We start from the raw sequence: 20606 nt of genomic DNA, 5'->3' as shown, positions 1-20606 counted from the left end.
TCTTTTGCCTACTATGGCAGTGTAATGTGTTCTAAAATCAGATAGTGTGAGGCCTCCCACTTTGTTCTTCTTTTTCAGTAATGCTTTACATATCTTTCCCTTCCTTCCATTTGAAGTTGGCGATTTGTTTCTCCATCTCATTAAAAAACGTCAGACATATTTATTATGTGCAAGGTAGGATGCTAAGAATTGTGAGCATCAACATAAATATAAGGCACAGTCCCTTCCCTCCAGGAGAGGTAGTAAACAATTTGTGCTAAGTCACATAGCAGAGCAGTGATAATGAGCAAAGTACCCACATGTTTGTAGTGCTTGCAATTCAAACATTTTAAGTAGAAAAATTACCTGCTGTCTGTTTTGCTGTTTTTCCACTGTACTTAACTTCATAAATTTTCTCAAATATTGATATAAGTTCTCTGACAGCTTCTTCCACATGCTTACTTTTGTGGTTTAAAACCTCAGCCCATTCTTTTGTGTATGTCTATTAAAGAAAGAAAGAACTATTAATTTCCAGATACTTAAAAACACGGTGAAAACTATTAATGTGCCTTTATCAAACTATAATTAACTTCATTTGAAAATAATTGGAGATAGCTGCCAAGAACATAATGTTTCACAGCCAAAACTGTTCATGGCTAAGACTCAAGAAAAGAAAAGAAAGAATCCAGAACCTGCCTCAGGGTGCCTCTCAGATGTACCAGCACCATGAGCTCCCTCTCTGAGCATCTGAGGTTCCAGCACTAGCCAGACAGCTCCCTGACTTCCAAGCTCCAGGTTCTAATGACACCACCCTCACCCTCATTCCATTGTTCCTCTAAGCCCCAGGGGTGGAGCTGCTTCCTGCAGTTACTATCTCTGTGTGGCCCTGGTGTCCTCTTCTGCTTTTTTCATCCTTTAACACTTGTTTAGTCAATTCTGTATATTAAATTCTCTCATTCTCTCTGTTAAAATAACTGGTATGGTTTCTGTTTTCCTGAGTAGACTCTGCCTGCTACATATCCATATCTCAACAGATAAAGAAATGGAATAAAAAATTATGGAAATATGATGATCCAATAATAGGCAAGCGCCAGTAGATACACTGGAAAAAAAGAAAAACCAGAAACCCGTCTAGTCGATTCCAACTCACAGTGACCCTATAGGACAGAGTAGAACTGCCCCATAGGGTTTCCCAGGAGTAGCTGGTGGATTCGAACTGCTGACCTTTTGATTAGCAGCTGAGCTCTTAACCACTGTACCACCAGGGCTCCCAGATACATTGAAGGATATTAATATTTTTATTGATGAAATCATCATGGCTCCATAGAGAAAGAAAGCAGATTAGTGGTTGCTTGGGACTGGGGTTGGGGAAAATAGGGAATGATTGCTAACGGTTACAGGTATTGTTTTTAGAGTGATGACAATGTTCTGCAATTAGACAGTGGTGATGGTTGCGCAGCTCTGTGAATACACTAAAAGCCAATGAACTGTATACTTGGCAATGGGAGTAATAGTATTACCATGCCAAAAAGTTGTTGTTTAATTAAATGGGTTAATATATCTAAAACTCTAAAATTGATGCCTGATATACAACACCTTCCTCCACCATACACCTTATTTAAATCTCTAAGCAACACTTTGGATTGTCCTTTTTTAAAACTGCTTCCTCATTTATACCTTTTGACTTCATTTTCTCTTTACTCCTTCAGACTTCTTTCCTTTTGCCTATATGAACATGAAGGTAGATCTCTGTGTCCGGCTGTGTCAGGTAAAGGTTCTCAAAAAGTCAGATAAAAGCTAGGGACTGTGACAAACTGGGAGACCTTTTGGTACGATGGTTAAGAGTTCAGCTGCTAATCAAAAGGTTGGCAGTTCGAATTCACCAGGCGCTCTGTGGGGCAGTTCTACTGTGTCCTATAGGGTCGCTATGAATCAGAGTCGACTCAACGGCGACAGGTTTGGGACAAACCATCAGGGCCAGGGTGCAGAGCTGTTGCTGGTGTAGTGGTGTCAGGAACAGAAGGCAAAACAGGAAGGAGCAGGTCCCTGCTCTCTCCTCGAGCCTCCTGCTAGCTCCCTTATTGGCAAAGCCTAAAAGGGAGCCAGCTGTATTACGGATTGACTTGTGCACCCCCAAAATATGTGTTATAAACCCTAACCCCTATACCTGTGGAACAGGAGCTCTGATGGTGCCGTGGTTAAAGGGCTGAAAACCAGTAGGTTGCCAGTTTGAACCCATTAGCCGCTCTGAGGGAGAAAGATGGGACAGTCTGCTTCTGTAAAGATTACAGACTTTTTGCTATGAGTCAGAATCAGCTTCATAGCAACGGGGTTTGATTTGTTTGTTTGTTTTATTCTTGTAGATGTAATCCCATTTGGGAATAGAGTTTTCTTTGTTATATTAATGAGGCCATATCAATATAGGATATGTCTTAAACCAATCACTCTAAGCATATAAAAAGAGCAGATTAGGCACACAGAAGCAAGCACAAATGCGGAAAGGCAGATGCCACCTGGAGATCTCCAAAGAACACAGAGAATAATGCTGGAGAAGCTGAGAGAAGACTTTTCCCACAGAGCAGAGAGAGAGCTTTCCCCTAGAGCTGACTCCTTGAATTCAGATTTCTAGAGTCCTAAATTGTGAGAAAATAAATTTGTTTGTTAAAGCCATGCACTCCTGTTATTTCTGTTACGGCAGCACAGACAACTAAGACAAGCTGGCAAAGGATAAACAGTATTTTGCAGGGTCCCAGCCCCAGTGGGACAGAATAGAGTAACCACGTTGAAGCTGACAGACAATAGCTTTTTCATAATTAACATAGTCTGTCCTAAAAACACCTTTACATGCTCCAAGTCAAATGACGTTGCCCTGACTGCAAACAACCCAAACTAAGCTTGTCCAAAAAAATTAGTGGTTAAGTGCTTGGCTGCTAACAGAAAGGTCAGCGGTTCAAACTCACCATCTACTCCTTGGGAGAAAGATGTGACGGTCTGCTTCCATAAATATTACAGCCTTGGAAACTCTATGGGGCAGTTCTACTCTGTCCTTTAGGGTGGCTACAAATCAGAATCAACTCAACAGCAATGGTTTTGTTTTAGGTCATGTTTCCAAAACTGATTTCTGCCCAAAGTGTTATCCAACTTGCCCTGCCATTGCAAATCTTATTCTGCCTTCCCCATAATGGCCCACTTGACGGGAGGTTTGTGGGAAGGCAGCCCCTGTGTTATTAGATTTTCAATTCCACAGTGCAAGTGACTAGGGCATTCTGATTAGAAACAGCACTCTTTGAAATTCCACCTCCTGTAACTTGACTTAGAGTATTGAGACTAACCACTTATCTAATAGTAACAGTTTCTTCTGTTGTGCCATCAATGCAAACACCACACTCACCCACACTTAATCTATCCTCATTTTTGGTGTTATCTGTTTCTCCTTCTATGCATATAAAAGTTCTTTGTTCGTGTGTTGAAAGCAAATTCTCTCTGGTAGTGTAAGCTGCCCCTGCTGGGCATCTGATAACGTCCCAAGAGTTATAAATACATGCTATAGGATTTTTTTTTTATAGGAGATGGTCTTCATTGTAAAGGGAACAAAAGGAAGGAAACCAATGTAGAAATTTCCCTACTCCTAGGTAAAACCTGGTATGAAAAGCAAATGGTCAGATTCTAAAATCTGACAAGCCAGGAAATTCTCCCCGCCCCCACACACCCCCATACACATATACACACACCTGCTCCCAAGACAGTCAAGAGGAGACTTCTCTGGAAAATATCAATTGCTGAGAAATATCAATTGCTTTGTTATTTCGGCTCTTCATCCCAAAATAACAAAGAATCCATGACACAGCGCAGATGGGGGGAGTCCCAGGTTAACATCTAGGGTCTCTCTGAGTCAGAATCGACTTGACAGCAACAGGTTTGGTTTTGGTAGAGAGTAATCAACCCAGGTTAAAACAAGTATTCGGGAGGCTCTGAAGAGAAGTTTTGTTGAGAGCAGGCTCAAGAGACATGATCTGAACCGTCCTCTTTAGTTCAGTCTATAACATTGGCTCAAGAGATAAAAAGACATTGTAAACTGGGCTGAGGAGAACTGTCATATCAGGACAACCAGAGAGACTGACAGACTTTATTAAGGAGAAACCAAGGAGAAGCCACATAACGTCATAGGGCTTTATCAACATCAACCAGATGAGCTCAAAGAGCTCCAACATGTATAAAAGAAGCAACAGAAGGAGACAATGGTGCTCAGAGCCTTCCCAGAGCCACTTGGTCATACACTGAGAACTTAGGAAGCAGTGGGTTCCGGCAGCTCACCCGGGCTTACTCCTAAGTTCAAGAGACGTTGCCCTCAGTCATATGTTGAGAACTAGGAAGCAGTGGGCTGAAGCAGCTCACCCAGGCTTACTCCTAGTTCAAGAGACATTGAACAGAACAGGCACGAAGCAGTGGGCAGGGGCAGCTCACCCTCGGCTTACTTGTAGACCTTCCTGCTACCAGGCTCAAGAGCCCCACAGGGAGCTACTGGTGATTCAGAGACCATCGCTAACCACCGAGACTGGAGATTATCGCCAACCATCAAACAGCATCATCAAGCTGCACCATCTAATTGCTGTCCTCGCTTGCTGTTAGCTTGACCTGTCTCTTTCATTTCTCCCCCCTTTGGTGATCTGTGATCTCTGGTGTCCAGGATAGCCAAAAACCTGCTAATGTGTTTGTGCTTAATAAATTAAGGAAATTAATGTAAGATCTGAAACCAGCCATTTAATAAAGACACAAATCGTGTGGAGTAGTCTATAAGACTATTCCTCGCGACAGGTCTTTTGGGGAAAATGGGACTCTGACGTAATAGTATATTTGTAAGAAAATGTGAGAAGAAAAGAGAGGCGATTAGAAACTCCAGGGAAAATAAAAAGTTGTATGAGAAAAGATATATTATATGTACACTACATGGCTCTGCAATGGCTAATATTTACAGAGGCATAATGATGTAAACGCAATTTACGATTACAGTTTAACTGAAAATAATAATATAACTACTGAGAAGATGAGGGAAGAGAATGGTAGAGGACAGAGTTGAAGAGCTTTCAATAAATGCTCATTTATTAAAGTAGGAAGAAAACTGTGCAGATTTGCCACCTCAAGAAATAGTGCCCCAAATATACTATTCAGATATGTAGGATTAATAAGAAAAAGCTAAAAACAAAAAATGAGTGCCTTTCCTAGCACCCAGATTGTGATGTCCAAATACCAGTGTTCCACTAAAGAGAACCAGGGCTTGCTGGAGAAATGGCTGAAGCCAGATCTGGGGCAGGAAATGTACAAGATGAGCCTAAGATATCCTACAGTTCTAGAAAGCAACAAAGCTCTCAAAGACCACTGGGGTCACATCAAAAAAGCACAGAAGCCAGCCTGAAGGATTCCAGTGGACAAAGAGGAGAATATTTAAACATCAAAAAGAATAATGACTTCAATGGTCTGAAATCCCTCAAATATATGAAGAGTCATACATTCATAACTATACTAAAAACGTTTACAACTGAATAGCTATTTTGGAAGTTGGTAGTGAACAACTCATTATTCTAAAAATTGATATAGAAAGGGAAAATTGAAGCACCGAACCTGACTTTTATGTACAAACACTGTTTCAGGATAACCAATCAGTTACTAAGGGAAAGAGTTTATAGAAGCCTTTATAGAAATGTTTCTTTATAGAAAAATTTTAGCTATAGATGCTAAAATTAGAAAAATCAGTATTTTGCAACCTCTAACAAAATTATAATAACAAAATAATGGATCTAGGTAACAATTATTAATGGCTGCTAAAAGCATTAGGTGAAAGATTAGTGGGGAACTTCAAAATGACAAATAAAGCTGACTACACCTGAGCCCAGTGATCATTCTTAATATCACTAAAAGGGAAATAATCTGATATTATGTGCCTCCTGATGTGATGCGACAGGAAATACAGAGAGTCACCCACGAACTATTCTTGCCAGAAAAAGAAAAAGAAATTGAATCTGGACTGAATTAAGCCTCCAGATCTAATCATAATTTACAGGAAATTCAGGGAATACAGGAATATGTCAATATGTTAAATCACACTACTAGATTGCAATCAGCAAAATCCAGATCACGGAAAATTCTATGGGACAAATGACCCAGTTTCTTCAACAAACAAAAAGCACTAAAAGGAGGGGGACGATTAAAAGAGACTTGAGAGATACATCAATCAAATGTAATGCACGAACCTTATTTGGCTCCTAATCCAAACAGATGAACAAATAGGTCAGTCTGGAAGCTCCTCTGAAACCTGTTCAGCATCACAGCAACACGAAAGCCGCCCTTGACAGAAGGGTGGTGGCTATGTATGAGGCGCACCGGCAGGGAGAATTCTACCACTGAACCAAATTGCAGGGAACTTCAAAAGAGCAACTCAGAGAGCTTGACTAGTATCCTCTAGAACTTGAGGATGCAAGGGCTGGTACCTGACCCATGTCCAAGTAGAACTGAGGCTATAAGCTGGCTAGCTACTGAATGAATCCCTAAAGGCAAGAAGAGGTATCCTCAAGGAGAAAAGGGTGTACTTTCAGAGAAAGCAGGGCAAAGGCACCCATTTCCCATGGGCCAGGTTGGACCCCTTGGAATGGAGCCATCACTGGTTGCCTTGAAAAGTTGACCCAGACCAACAAAGTGGGTGCAATGGAAGCACAAGGCAACTAAATAGGAAAAAAAGCTCAGTTCCAGACATGAATCGAGTGCTTTGAGAGAGACTATTATATACAGGGCCTCAAAATGATGAGACAGGCTTCCTATCTTTGTGCTTTCAAGCCAATAGAGGATAAACAGGTACTCAAATAATTTCAGTATAATGTGATGCTGAGGAGATGAGATTTATCCTGTAGGGTATGGACACCAATGCCACCAAAGAATTTAAGCTGGAAAATCACCATTGAGTTTGGTGGCAATACGAAGGATAGGTGTGCTGGGGCCAAATCTGGACGCAGAGAGACCAGTTAGATCACAACATCAATTGCTCACCTCAAAATGAGCACTAAGGGCCTGGCCTAGGAAAGGACATGTTTTGCATGTTGCTGTTTAAAAAAAAAAAAAAATTAGCATAGCAAATTTACAAAAATACCTCACAAGGCGGAAGAGTGGAGTTGGCAAACAAATGTAGAAGGCGTGCATTATCTGCGTAAAAATACAGTAGCAGTACGTGTGGAAAAGAAGAGGCAATTCAAGCAAGATCTGAGTAAGAGGCAAAGCCTGACTAAACTTTAAGACTGAATGAATTTAGAAAATGGGTTGAAGAAAGAAGTCAAGATGTCTCCTAGGTTTCTGGGTGACTTAAAGGGTGGATGGTGCCTTCATCGAAAGAGAAAACAAAAGGAGGAAGTAAGTGGTATTCAGTGACAAGACACCATTAGTTTTAAAAGTGCCTGAGTCAGAAGTGGCCGTTGAATACAGTACAGGCAGTCCTCAACTTAAGATGTATTCAAGTTACCATGAACCGTACTTACAACCATCCTTTTCTTTTTTGGACATCTTATCATTAATAATATCTACTACATACAATGTTGCAGGACATAATTTGCTAAGGTTATCATTCTCAGGCATTCATTCTCAGATGTTCACCTGCAGATGGTCAATGTTATGATTTCTAAAGATACTGATAATAAAAGGCAATAATAATGAAAAAATGAGGTATTCAACTTATATCAGAATCAACTTATGATGGAGTCATTGGAACAGAGCCCCTCATAAGTCAGGGCCTACCCATAGTCTGGAACTTGGAAGGAAGATTCAGACTGGAGACACAGATTTAGGAGTCACTAGAAACCAAAGCCTGTGGCTGTCAAGTCAATTCCAACTCATTGGGACCCTATAGGTCAAAGTAGAACTGCCCCATAGACCTTCCAAGGAGCGCCTGGTGGATTTGAACTGCCAACCTTTTGGTTAGCAGCCATAGCATTTAACCACTACGCCATCAGGGTATCCCATTGGAAAGTATGTGGTAATTAAAACCATGACAATAGATGATATTGCCCTGAGAGCACACACAGAGGGGAAAGAACACTGAACCTCAGAGAATGCCAGCATTAGGGTGAGGACATTAGAACAAGGTAATGTTTAGGGTATAGCTATAGGTCAAGCTTACTGTTGAAGCCGTGAAAGTTTCTGGAGCTGAAGTTGTCCAAAAAAAGCTAGGCTGTCAAAATGCTACTGACCCTGATTTCTACTTTTAGATTGCAAATTGACATTTAGGATTATGGGCCAATATTGTTATTATAATATAATAAATAAATCCATACCTCATTGAGAGTCAGCATATCTTCTACTTTGGTAGCACCACTTTCCGGTAGGGAAATTAACACTGTTTTGGCTATTTCCTTTAGAACTGTATCAATATGCATTTCACACAAGTCACTGACCTACCAAAAAAAAGTGAAGAAAAACTCTCCTTTAGAGCAGGCTTTTCAACCTAAATATATTTGAGCGATAAGTTAATTCAAAGGGTTAAATCCAGAAACTCGCATGAGTCTGACCCATAGCGACCACATGTGTTACAGGGTAGAACTGCTCCACAGGGTTTTCTTGGCTGTAATCTTTACAGAAAGGTCCCAGAGGCTCAATGGTTTGTGCTTGGATATTAACCGAAAGGTTTGTGGTACAAACCCACCTAGGGGCACCCAGGAAGAAAGGCCTGGCAATCTGCCTCCATAAAGATTACAGCCAAGAAAACCCTATGGGGGCAGCTCTACTCTGTAACACATGGAGTCACCAGGAGTCAAAATCGACTTGATGGCAATGAGTTTGTTTTTTCAGTGTAACAAACGTGTTATAAATCAATATGCGAACACCTGTTAGATGGCCCCCTCAGACTTAGGCACTTATCCTTGCCATCTTCCACAGTCTGTACAATTATTCCACTTTCTAAACTGCCCTGTGGAGTTGGACCATCATTTTAATACATTAAAGGCAAGGTAATTTAAGGACAATATCAAGATTTCTTAATGTCTTCCATGATTTGATAAAAGCATGCCTAACTGTGATGGCTCTAAAAGAGATGAGAAAGGTTGGCAAGCAGCCAGAGACCTTGCAAGTTAGGTTTCTACATTTGTTTCAAAAAAGAAAAAAAAAAAAGTAACTATGAGCAAGAGATTTCTGGTCACACATTAGTGTCATCAAACAAAGATATATTAACAAACAACAACAACCAAACAAACATGTAACACGTCCCTGGTTGTGACAAGAACAAGACAACCCTAAATGCAAAGGTCCCAAAGCAGTAGAAGAAACACAAAGCATTGTTTTTTAATGGATTTCCTTTTGGTTAAAAGTCACTCCCTTTAAAAAGTGTTCATAGATTTTCAAACTGTTACTTACATCCTGAGCATTAATGCATGTAGCTTTTTTATGTTTCAATCATACCTTCTTTAAAAGCTGATTGAACATATCCAAAACTGAGTCAACTTCTTGGAAGAAGCTTTCCAGCGTTAAAGATGACCATGTTAATATTGTGAGTCCTTGTCTCAACACACATTCCACCTAGAAAAAGTAAAGAACGGCTTTCATTATTTTCAGCAGCGTCTACATTTATAGGAAGGGCTTTCTTTTATTACCTGGAAATAAGGCAGTTTATATTTCCTTAATTATATTTTTTCCTGCATTATACCTAATAATGATGAATTTTAAATTAATCTTTGGCTGTTCATGAAATAATCATGGATTTTTAGAAAGTGCTCATTATTTAGATTTATTTCTCAAAGCAACAAAACTTAGATAAGAAATCACTCCGTAGAAAAAAAACAGCTGAAAGTTGAACAAGAAACAGATGGTCTAAGCAAGAATTGTCACTGTTGTGTGCTGATTCCAACTCATAGCAACCCTATAGGACAGAGTAAAACTACCCCATAGAGTTTCCTAGGCTGTAATCTTTACGGGTGCAGATTATCAGGTCTTTTCTCCTACGGAGCCACTGATGGGCTCAAAGATGTTCTAAAACTCATAATTTATAAGACCAGAATCTAATTTTAAATAACAGGGAAATGAATATAAGCCTTCATCATTACCAACCTTTTTCATTTTAGGGGTCATCAGGTTAACAAACACAGTAGGAACTTCCTGACACAGCTCATCATAATACTGCAGAAGACCCTGTTAGAAGTCGAAATGGCATAGTTTACTTCAATTCATTTTAAAATAAGTCAGATTTTTTATTCATGCCAAACCAAATTTTTTGCTGTTGAGTCATTTCCAACACATAGCAACCCTACAACACAGAGTAGAACTGTCTTGGCCCATAGGGTTTCCTAGGTTATAATCTTCATGAAAAGAGACTGCCACATTTTTCTCCAAAGGAGTAACTGGTGGATTTGAACTACTGATCTTTTGGCTCATAGCCAAGTGCCTTAACCACTGTGCTACCAGGGCTCCTCTTTGATTCATACCGGGAAGGTTTGATTATACCTGTTTCCTCATAGTCCAGCTGACACAGGGATTGTTCATTTACATTTATACTGATTCACTGACTTTTCCCTCACCTGTAAACTACCTGAGCGTCCCCTTTAAAAAAGTCAATGGAGCTTTCTAGATTTTCATTTGTAATATTTATTGTCTTTCTAGATTTATGCTTTTTTAATAGTTTGGGTAATTACCTTTTAATGTTGTCTGTAATTATGTCTTTTCCCCCTTCTGTTCCTCATCTTTTGACATATTAAAACCTACTCATCATTAATGCCACACTTGTTTTCTTGATTCAAAATAAATTTAACCTCCCCACACAATCAGAGTTAATAAGCTTTTCTACTTTCTTTTAGATATTTTTTCAGATGAATCATGATGCTCAATTTTTTATTATTTAGTAATTTACTGCACCCTGTGGTGGCAGAAGTGAATTCAAGTTAACTTTATCAAAGTTAATAATATTTAAACAGTTTCAAAGTTAGGTTACTAAATAGATTCCAAGTTGATTCCTTTCCTCTTTTTCTGTTACTTGTAGTTGAACATATATTGCTTTTATTTATACTTGACATTTGGCAAAGGACTTTGACTTTTATGATTTCACTCAATACTAACCAAAATCCTATCAGATACAATGCAAGTAATAATAACCTCAGTTTATAATAGTGCTTTTACACTCAATCTCCCAAAGTTACAACTGACCAGTACAAATATCTAGGATAACAATTAAATACGATTTTGGTAAGAGCTAAAACTACATGATAACTCTTATCAGAAAACATAGGGATAAATCTTCATGACCTTGGATTAGGCAAAGATCCTTAGATACGACACCAAAATGCAACCGACAAGAGAAAAAATAGATAAATTGGATTCTTCAAAATTAGAAACTTTTGTGCATCAAAGAACATCATCAAGAAATTGCAAAGAAAACCCACAGAATGAGAGAAAATATTTGCAAATAGTGTACCTGAGAAGGAACTTGCAGGATATAAAGGATATATACAAAACCCTTACAAGTCTATAATAAGAAGACAAATAACTCAATTTAAAAATGGGCCAAAGATTTAAATAGACATTTCTCTGAAAAAGATATACAAATGCCTAAGAAGCACACGAAAAGGTGCCCATGTCATTAGCCATTAGAGAAATACAAATCAAAACCATAGCGAGGTACCACTTCACACCCACTAGGATGGCTATTATAAAAAATGCAGACAATAACAAGTGCTGGTGAGGCTGTGGATAAACTGGAACCCTCATACATTGCCGATGGGAATGTAAAATAGTGCAGCTGTTTTCGCAAACAGTTTGGCAGTTCCTCAAAAAGTTAGAACTTCCATATGACCCAGCAATTCTACCCCTAGACATATTTTTTTTATATACCCAAGAGAAATTAACGCATATGTCCACAGAAAACCTTGTACACAAATGCACATAAGCAGCATTATTCACAAGAGCCAAAAGGTGGAAACAACCCAAATGTCCATCAACTGATGAATGGATAAACAAAATGTGGTGTATGCAGACAATGGAATATTACTTGGCCATAAAAAGGAGTTAAGTGCTGATACATGCTACTACATGGACAACTCTGAAACACTATGCTAAATGAAAGAAGCCAGCAAGGAAAGACCACATCTCGTATGATCCCATTTATGTGAAACGTCCAAATAGACAAATCCATAGAGATAGAAAGTAGATTAGTGATTCCAGAGGCTGGGGGTGGAGCAGATTTGGAGAAAATAGGGATTAGCTGCTACCGGGTATAAGGTTTCTCTTTGGGGTGATGAAAATGTCCTAAAATCGATCTGGTGATTGTTGCACTACTCTAAATATACTAAAAGCTGTTGAATGACACACTTAAAATGGGTGAATTGTATGGTATATGAATGATACTTCAATAAAGCTGTTATTTTAAGAGCTATTTTGAGGATCTCTATTCTAATACTTTCATCTCTTGTTGTTACTCTTAATGTCACATATTAATATGATTGTCATTTAAAATGTACTACAATTTATAGCCGGGTAAATTTTTGAAATATTCTTTGGTATTCTTGTTAGAGTAGTTTCCAGGAGAACTTCATTATCAAGTTGTCTACATGCCTAGACATCGATTTTAATTAAACCAAGAGATTTTATAATGACATATTGAAAATGGCAGATTAATATTTACTCTTCCTAGCAAGAAACGCAGAAAGTCTTTATTTGCTTATTACATTATTGATTATAAAAGAAGCTAATACCTTTTGCACTACAGTGAACAGAATTCCTTTTCTCATGGAATCATCAGCTATTCCATTAATTTCTGTGTTTACCTTAAAACCCATATTTATGGGTTATAAGGTTATATTTGTATAATGTTTACCTTACTTTTGGTTAAGTGCCCAGATATTCAGTTATGTCATTGAAAAGACGGTTAACATTTTATTTCTTCTTTTTCTATATTTCTAATCTCAATTAGCCCTTCCTTTCTACTAGATATTGCTAGCAATTATAGTATTATTTGCAACAAGAGTGTTGGCCAGAGGCATGGTTGTGTTGTTCCTGTTTTGAGAACATTATTTTAGTGTTTCTTTATTAGGCCTAGCGTTGATTATTGGTTTTAAATACCTATTGTTTTTCATCGTATTTATTTTTACGAGTCGGAATCAATGGGTTTAGTTTTCGCTTTTTTAAGTAATACAAGCTTGTTGTAGAAAATACAGAAAATTACAAAGAATAAAATAAAAATCAACCATAATCTCATTAGCCAGAGATTAACACAGTTTACATTTTGGAATGTTTATATTTATTTTGTTTGTTTTTTTAATTGTACTTTAGATGAAGATTTACAGAACAAACTAGTTTCTTATCAAATAGTATATACATTGTTCCTTGACATTGGTTAACAACCCCACAACATGTCAACACTTTTCCTTCTCAACCCTGGGTTCCCTATTACCAGCTTTTCTGTTCCCTCCTGCCTTCCAGTCCCTGCCCCAGGGCTGGTGGCACCCCTTTAATCTTGTTTTGTTCCATGGGCCTGTTCAATCTTTGGCTGAAGGGTGAACCTCAGAAGTGACCTCATTACTAAGCTCAAAGGCTGTCCGGGGGCCACACTCTCAGCGTTTATCCAGTCTCTGTCAGGCCAGCAAGTCTAGTTTCTTTTTTGAGTTAGAATTTTGTTCTACGGGTTAACCCAGTTTGCTGTTTTAACTGGCTTTCTAAATAAATTCTGCTGTTACTTGCTCTCATATTTCAGAAACTATGCTTTAAGATTGAAATATATTTTGATTTAACCTCTTTCAGACAGCTTTTAATATCAATTTTTATTTCCATTTTCATTATTTTTTTAAATCATTTTAGTCGCCTCACTGCTAAAATAACTGAAATAATGCCTCACTTTACCCTACAATGTTGAAGAATCATCTTCCTGTCATGTAGTTTTATAGTCATCCCACCTGATTAATTTATAACATATTAGTATTCTTTGTTGTTGTTAGGTGTCGTCAAGTCAGTTCCTGACTCATAGTGACCCTATGTACAACAGAACGAAAAACACTGCCCGGTGCTGTGCCATCCCCACAATCATTGTTATGCTAGGACCCATTGTTGCAGCCACCGTGTCAATCTGTCTTGTTGAGGGTCTTCCCCTTTTTCACTGACCCTCTACTTTAACAAGCATGATGTCCTTCTCCAAGGACTGATCCCTTCGGGTAACATGTCCAAAGTATGCGAGATGAACTCTTGCCATTCTTGCTTCTAAGGAGCATTCTGGCTGTTTCTTCCAAGACAGATTAGTATTCTTAGAGTGAAATGTATTATGAAAATGTAATATACTTAACAAAATTAGGGGCAGTGTGACTTAGTGGTAGAATTCTTGCCTTCCATATGGGAGACTCGGGTTGGATTCCCAGCCAATGATCCTCATGCACAGCCGCCACTGTCCCTAAGCAGTGGCTTGCATATTGTTAGGATACTGAGCAGGGTTCAGCAGAGCTTCCCCGCTAAGATGGAAAAGAAAGAAAGGCCTGGCGATCTACTTCTGAAAATCAGCCAGTGAAAACCCTGTGGATCACAATAGTTCAAATCGCGACTGATCAATCACAGGGATGGCACAGAGCTGGGCAGCATTTCATTTCATTGCTCACGGAGTCGCCGTGAGTCGGGACCAACGTGATGGCAGCTAACAACAAAGAGAATCTATAAAATTATAATATTAAGAGTTAATTAATGTTCAGCTTTTTAAAAACTTTCTATTTCATTAGTTTATTTTCTAAAAATTTAAATCTGATTTCTGATAATTTTCCACTTTCTGCTTACTGTCTCCTCCCTTTCCTTTTGTTTGTAAATCAGTGTTTTACACTATCAAGAATCAGCATCGTAAAAAAAAAAAAGAATCAGCACAATAAGACATTTTTCCTTATTGCCACACATCAGCACAACTGCAGGGGCATGTTTTTCTTTTACCAAAAAAAAACTCCATCAGAAATAATTAGAATACATGATCTATCTTACCTGCAGGTACAGCTTATCTGCCTTCAATTTATTTTCCAATTTTAACAATCTCTTTGCCTGTTCGGGTACATCCAGCTTCATTTTTATCATGCACTTAGTTTCCCGGACAACTTCCAGAATTTTGGGATCAAAATTAACCAGCAACTTCCCTGTTTCTGGATGTCGCACAAAAAGCGTGGCTTGTAAAGCTACAAATAAATGGTGACGTTACTTATTAGGGGTTTCTTTGCTCCTTCCAACTCTGTTTACATGTCTGTCACCCTCACTGTACTATTGGTTTCTTAAGGGACAATAGCTTTGGATATGCCATGTGCTAAGGCCTAGGTGGAGCCTTGGTGGTGCAGTGGTTAAGAGCTCAGGCTGCTAACCAAAAGGTCAGCAGTTTGAATCCACCAGCCGCTCCTTGGAACCCTGTAGGGCAGTTCTACTCTGTCCTGTGTGGTTGCTATGAGTCGGAATTGACTCGAAGGCAACAGGCTTGATTTTTGGTTTTTGAAGGCCTAGGTGCCAAGGCACAGTACCTGACACACAGTCAGGGCTCACGCACTGTCAGACAAATGAATGCAGAGTGTCCGCAGAGCCATAAAATCAGATCCAGAGAGATTAAATACTGACCAATAACAAATCGCCTTGGGCTATGGACTGCTATACTTCTCTGAGTGCGTCTAAGGGATTGGTAACACAACATTAGTTTACGGATTGTGGCTTAACCCCTGCGAGAGAACTGGCAGATGCGCACAACTACAAAACATGACACACAGCATGGATTTCTGATAACGACGTTCAATATCAATAAGAAAATATTCGTTAAACACCATTGAGTTGTGAAGTCCTAGAATGTAGAGGAAGACTGTTTTACTCTATGTCCCACGTGATCATGGTTCACATAAACAGGCATTTTCAGGTATGCTTTTTATTATGTCTTGAAATACACAATCTCGAATGCCAAGTAGCCTTAGATTATTGGTTATCCTAATGTGAATTATTTAAACACTTATAGACTAGCATGTACTAGGTTGAATTACACCTTATTTTAACACACACTACTACTAACATCAGAATTTCATTATAATCACAGTATCTTCCAAGTCTCACAATCTTCATACAATTGAGGATACATCAAGTTTTTAGCAAAATAAAATAGACTGTATATCCCGAAGTTAGTTGACTTTTACTCATCAGATAAAATTGGTCTTGATAAGTGTCTTAACTCAGGTTTCAGGAGAATTTCAACTAAAAGTTTTATCTAACTTATTTGGAATCTTTTTAAAAGCTTGAGTTAGAAATCATGTATTCTTTCAAAATAATTTTTAAACATTCATTACATGAAATCTATCTTTTTTAAGACTGCACTGAACTTGTCTGAAAGAACACAATGGCCAGCAAGACCACTAACAATCACAGCCAGGAAGTCTGTTCTAGGATTGACTGAATCTTTTGTTCCAAGTAAATCACTATCTAAGAAACTTCATAGAGCAATCAACTAAAGGAAGCCAATACTAAGTTCCCAATTATTATTCCAAGTTGCTATAGAGTTAAATACAGTCACATCAATATAACCCAAGAAGTGCTCTGGAGTAATTCATTTCTGCTAGCCTATACTCATATGAGGAAACCCTGGTGGTGTAGTGGTTAAGAGCTTGGCCGCTAACCAAAGTGTCGGCAGTTTAAATCAACAGAGCAGTGGGTTTATACTCATATGAAAGAATTTTACTTTATATTGTTCATTTTGCTTATTACCACTTTGCCTGGCCATCAACCCATGAGTGTATGTGAGTATATGTTACTCACTAAATAGGTGTTCTCAAAGAAGACAAATTCTCTGGAAAGCTTGATAAAATCATTATTATCAAAGTTGTCTGATCTCTACTTATTAAACATTTTTAAACTCTTTAAAGAGCCCCAAAGCCTGGCATTGTTCTTGGCACTTTTAGAAGAAATACAGACTCATGGTTAAGGGCACGGACTCTGGAGCCACACTGACTGCCTGGGTTTGAATCACAGCTCTGCTACTTACTAGTTGGATGACCTTGTCAAGTCACTTAACCTCTTGGTGTCTCAGTTTCCTCATCTGTAAAACGAGGATAATAATAGTTCCTTGTAGGGTTTCTATGAAGATTGAGGGACTTTGTATATGCAAAGTGCTTAGACAAAGCCTGGCACATGATAAACACTGTGCAAATGTTAGTTACTATGATTATTTAAAGGATGCAAAGATGGAACATAGAGAGTATCCTTGCAATGCGTAAAGGAGAGAAGACATATATCAAGCAATAAGTGTCATGAGAGAGAATTATAGATAAAGCACATGGAGGGCTTTGGAAGAAGAAGGCATTATTTTCTGCCAGGGTGAATAAGGAAGGGCTTTATGGAGCAGGAGACTATTGAGCTTGTTTTTGAATCTGTGCAAATAAAAGGAAGAACAACTGGGGCAGAAAAACCAGCAGGAACAAAAAAAGAAACCGAAGTAGAAAAGTGTATGGCATTGTATAAGCAAAACAGTATGTGTTTTAGAAAAATAGCAGTAATAATAAGGTAACCACAAAGGAGACAAACTATCCTAGTCACCAAAATAAAACACAAGAAAAAAATAGAGACTCAGCAGAAACAAAATCAACAATAACGAATACGAGGAAATGACAATATATAAAGATAATCTACTCAGCATTCTTTTTTTCTCAGCATATAAAATTAAGTGGAAAAAAGAAACTGTCAACAACACACAAAAAGAGATATCTAAATGATAGCACTAAATTCATTCATACCTATCCATAATTACCCTGAATGTAAATGGACTAAATGCACCAATAAAGAGACAGAGAGTGGCAGAATGGATTAAAAAGCACGATCTGGCTATATGCTGCCTAAAATAGACACATCTTAGACTTAGAGACATAAACAAACTAAAACTCAAAGGATGGAAAAAGATAGATCAAGCAAACAATAATCAAAAAAGAGCAGGAGTGGCAATATTAATTTCTGACAAAATAGACTTTAAAGTTAAATCCATCAGAAAGGATAAGGAAGGACACTATATAATGATTAAAGGGACAATATACAAAGAAGATACAACCATATTAAATATTTGTGCACCCAATGACAGGGCTGCAAGATACAGAAAACAAACTCTATCAGCATTGACAAGTAAGATAGACAGTTCCACAATAGTAGGAGACTTCAACACACCACTTTTGGTGAAGGACAGGACATCCAGAAAGAAGCTCAATAAAGACACAGAAGATCTAAATGCCACAATCAACCAACTTGACCTCACAGACATATACAGAACACTCCACCCAACAGCAACCAAGTATACTTTCTTTTCTAGTGCATGTGGAACGTTCTCTAGAATAGGCCACATATTAGGTCATAAAGCAAGCCTTAGCAGAATCCAAAACTTTGTAATATTACAAAGCATCTTCTCTGACCATAAGGCCATAAAAGCGGAAATCAATAACAGGAAAAGCAGGGAAAAGAAACCAAACACTTGGAAACTGAACAATATCCTGCTCAAAAAAGACTGGATTATAGAAGACATTAAGGATGGAATAAAGAAATTCATAGAATCCAGTGAGAATGAAAACACTTCCTATCAGAACCTTTGGGACACAGCAAAAGCGGTGCTCAGAGGTCAATTTATATCAATACATGCACACATATAAAAAGAAGAAAGGGCCCAAATCAAAGAATTATCCCTACAACTTGATCGAATAGAAAGAGAGCAACAAAAGAAACCCTCAGGCACCAGAAGAAAACAAATAATAAAAATTAGAGCAGAACTAAATGAAACAGAAAACAGAAAAACAACTGAAAGAATTAACAAGACCAAAAGCTGGCTCTTTGAAAAAATCAACAAAATTGATACACCATTGGCCAAACTGACAAAAGAAAAACGGGAAAGGAAGCAAATAACCTGAATAAGAAATGAGATGGGCGATACTACAACAGACTCAACAGAAATTAAAAGAATCATATCGTATTACTATGAAAAACTGTACTCTAATAACTTTGAGAACCTAGAAGAAATGAATTCCAAGAAACACACTACCTACCTAAACTAACACAAACAGAGGTAGAACAACTAAATAGACCTGTAAAAAATTAAAAGATTGAAAAGGTAATAAAAAAAATGCCCAACAAAAAAAAAAAAGCCTGGCCCGGACAGCTTCACTGCAGAGTTCTACCAAACTTTCAGAGAAGATTTAATGCCACTACTACTAAAGGTATTTCAGAGCATAGAAAAGGATGGAATACTCCCAAACTCATTCTATGAAGCCACCATATCCCTGATTCCAAAATCAGGTAAAGACACCACAAAAAAAGAAAATTACAGACCTGTATCCCTCATGAACTTAGATGCAAAAATCCTCAACAAAATTCTAGCCAACTGGGTTTAGAATTCAACAACATATCAAAAAAATAATTCACCATGACCAAGTGGGATTCATACCAGGTATGCAAGGAAACCCTAGTGGCATAGTGGTTAAGTGCTATGGCTGCTAGCCAAAGGGTTGGCAGTTCGAATCTGCCAGGTGCTTCTGGGAAACTCTATGGGGCAGTTCTACTCTGTCCTATAGGGTCGCTATGAGTCGGAATCGACTCGACGAAACTGGGTTTGGTTTTTGGTTTGGATGCAGGGATGGTTCAACATTAGAAAAACAATTAATGTAACCCATCACATAAATAAAAGACAAGACAAGAATCACATGATTTTATCAATTGACGCACAAAAGGCATTTGACAAAGTTCAACACTCATTCATGATAAAAACTCTCAGCAAAATAGGAATAGAAGGAAAATTCCTCAACATAATAAATGGCATTTATACAAACCCAACAGCCAACATCATCCTAAATGGAGAGAACCTGAAAACATTCCCCCTGAGATCGGGAGCCAGACAAGGATGCCCTTTATCACCACTGTCAGTGCTGGAGGTCCAAGCCAGAGCAATTAGGCTAGACAAAGAAATAAAGGTCATCCAGATTCGCAAGGAGGAAGTAAAATTACCTCTATCTGCAGACTTCATGATCTTATACACAGAAAGCCCTAAGGAATCCTCAAGGAAACTACTGAAACTAATAGAAGAGTTCAGCAGACTATTGGGATATGAGATAAACATACAAAAATCAGTTGGGTTCCTCTACACCAAAAAAAAGAACATCGAAGAGGAAATCACCAAATCAATACCATTTACAGTAGCCCCCAAGAAGATAAAATACTTAGGAATAAATCTTACCAGAGATGTAAAAGACTTATACAAAGAAAACTACAATACGCTTCCGCAAGAAACCAAAAGAGACCTACATAAGTGGAAAAACATACCTTGCTCATGGATAGGAAGACTTAACATTATAAAAATGTCTATTCTACCAAAAGCAATCTATACATTTAATGCAATTCCGATCCAAATTCCAACGACATTCTTTTTTTTTTTTCCAGTGACATTCTTTAATGAGATGGAGAAACAAATCACCAATTTCATATGGAAAGGAAAGAGGCCTCCGATGAGTAAAGCATTACTGAAAAAGAAGAACAAAGTGGGAGGCCTTACTCCACCTGATTTTAGAACCTATTATACCACCACAGTAGTCAAAACAGCCTCGTACTGGTACAACAACAGATACATAGACCAATGGAACAGAGTTGAGAATCCAGACATAAAT

General features: G+C 38.2%; 1 protein-coding gene across 1 annotated transcript in view; it reads right to left on the bottom strand.

The window, feature by feature from the left end:
* DNAH8 (dynein axonemal heavy chain 8) overlaps positions 1-20606 on the bottom strand; it is a 367281-nt gene that overhangs the window by 271368 nt on the left and 75307 nt on the right. Inside the window, exons 18-22 of the mRNA XM_049891307.1 lie at positions 14944-15131; positions 10057-10137; positions 9412-9528; positions 8292-8411; positions 346-481 (exon numbers count right to left, since the gene is read on the bottom strand). Of these exons, the coding sequence (XP_049747264.1) occupies positions 346-481; positions 8292-8411; positions 9412-9528; positions 10057-10137; positions 14944-15131 (642 nt within the window). The remainder of the gene's footprint in view (positions 1-345; positions 482-8291; positions 8412-9411; positions 9529-10056; positions 10138-14943; positions 15132-20606) is intronic.

This window comes from Elephas maximus, chromosome 1 (assembly GCF_024166365.1).
Source record: "Elephas maximus indicus isolate mEleMax1 chromosome 1, mEleMax1 primary haplotype, whole genome shotgun sequence".
NCBI classification, from domain to species: Eukaryota; Metazoa; Chordata; class Mammalia; order Proboscidea; family Elephantidae; genus Elephas; species Elephas maximus.
This window is presented reverse-complemented; position numbering and strand designations above follow the sequence as displayed.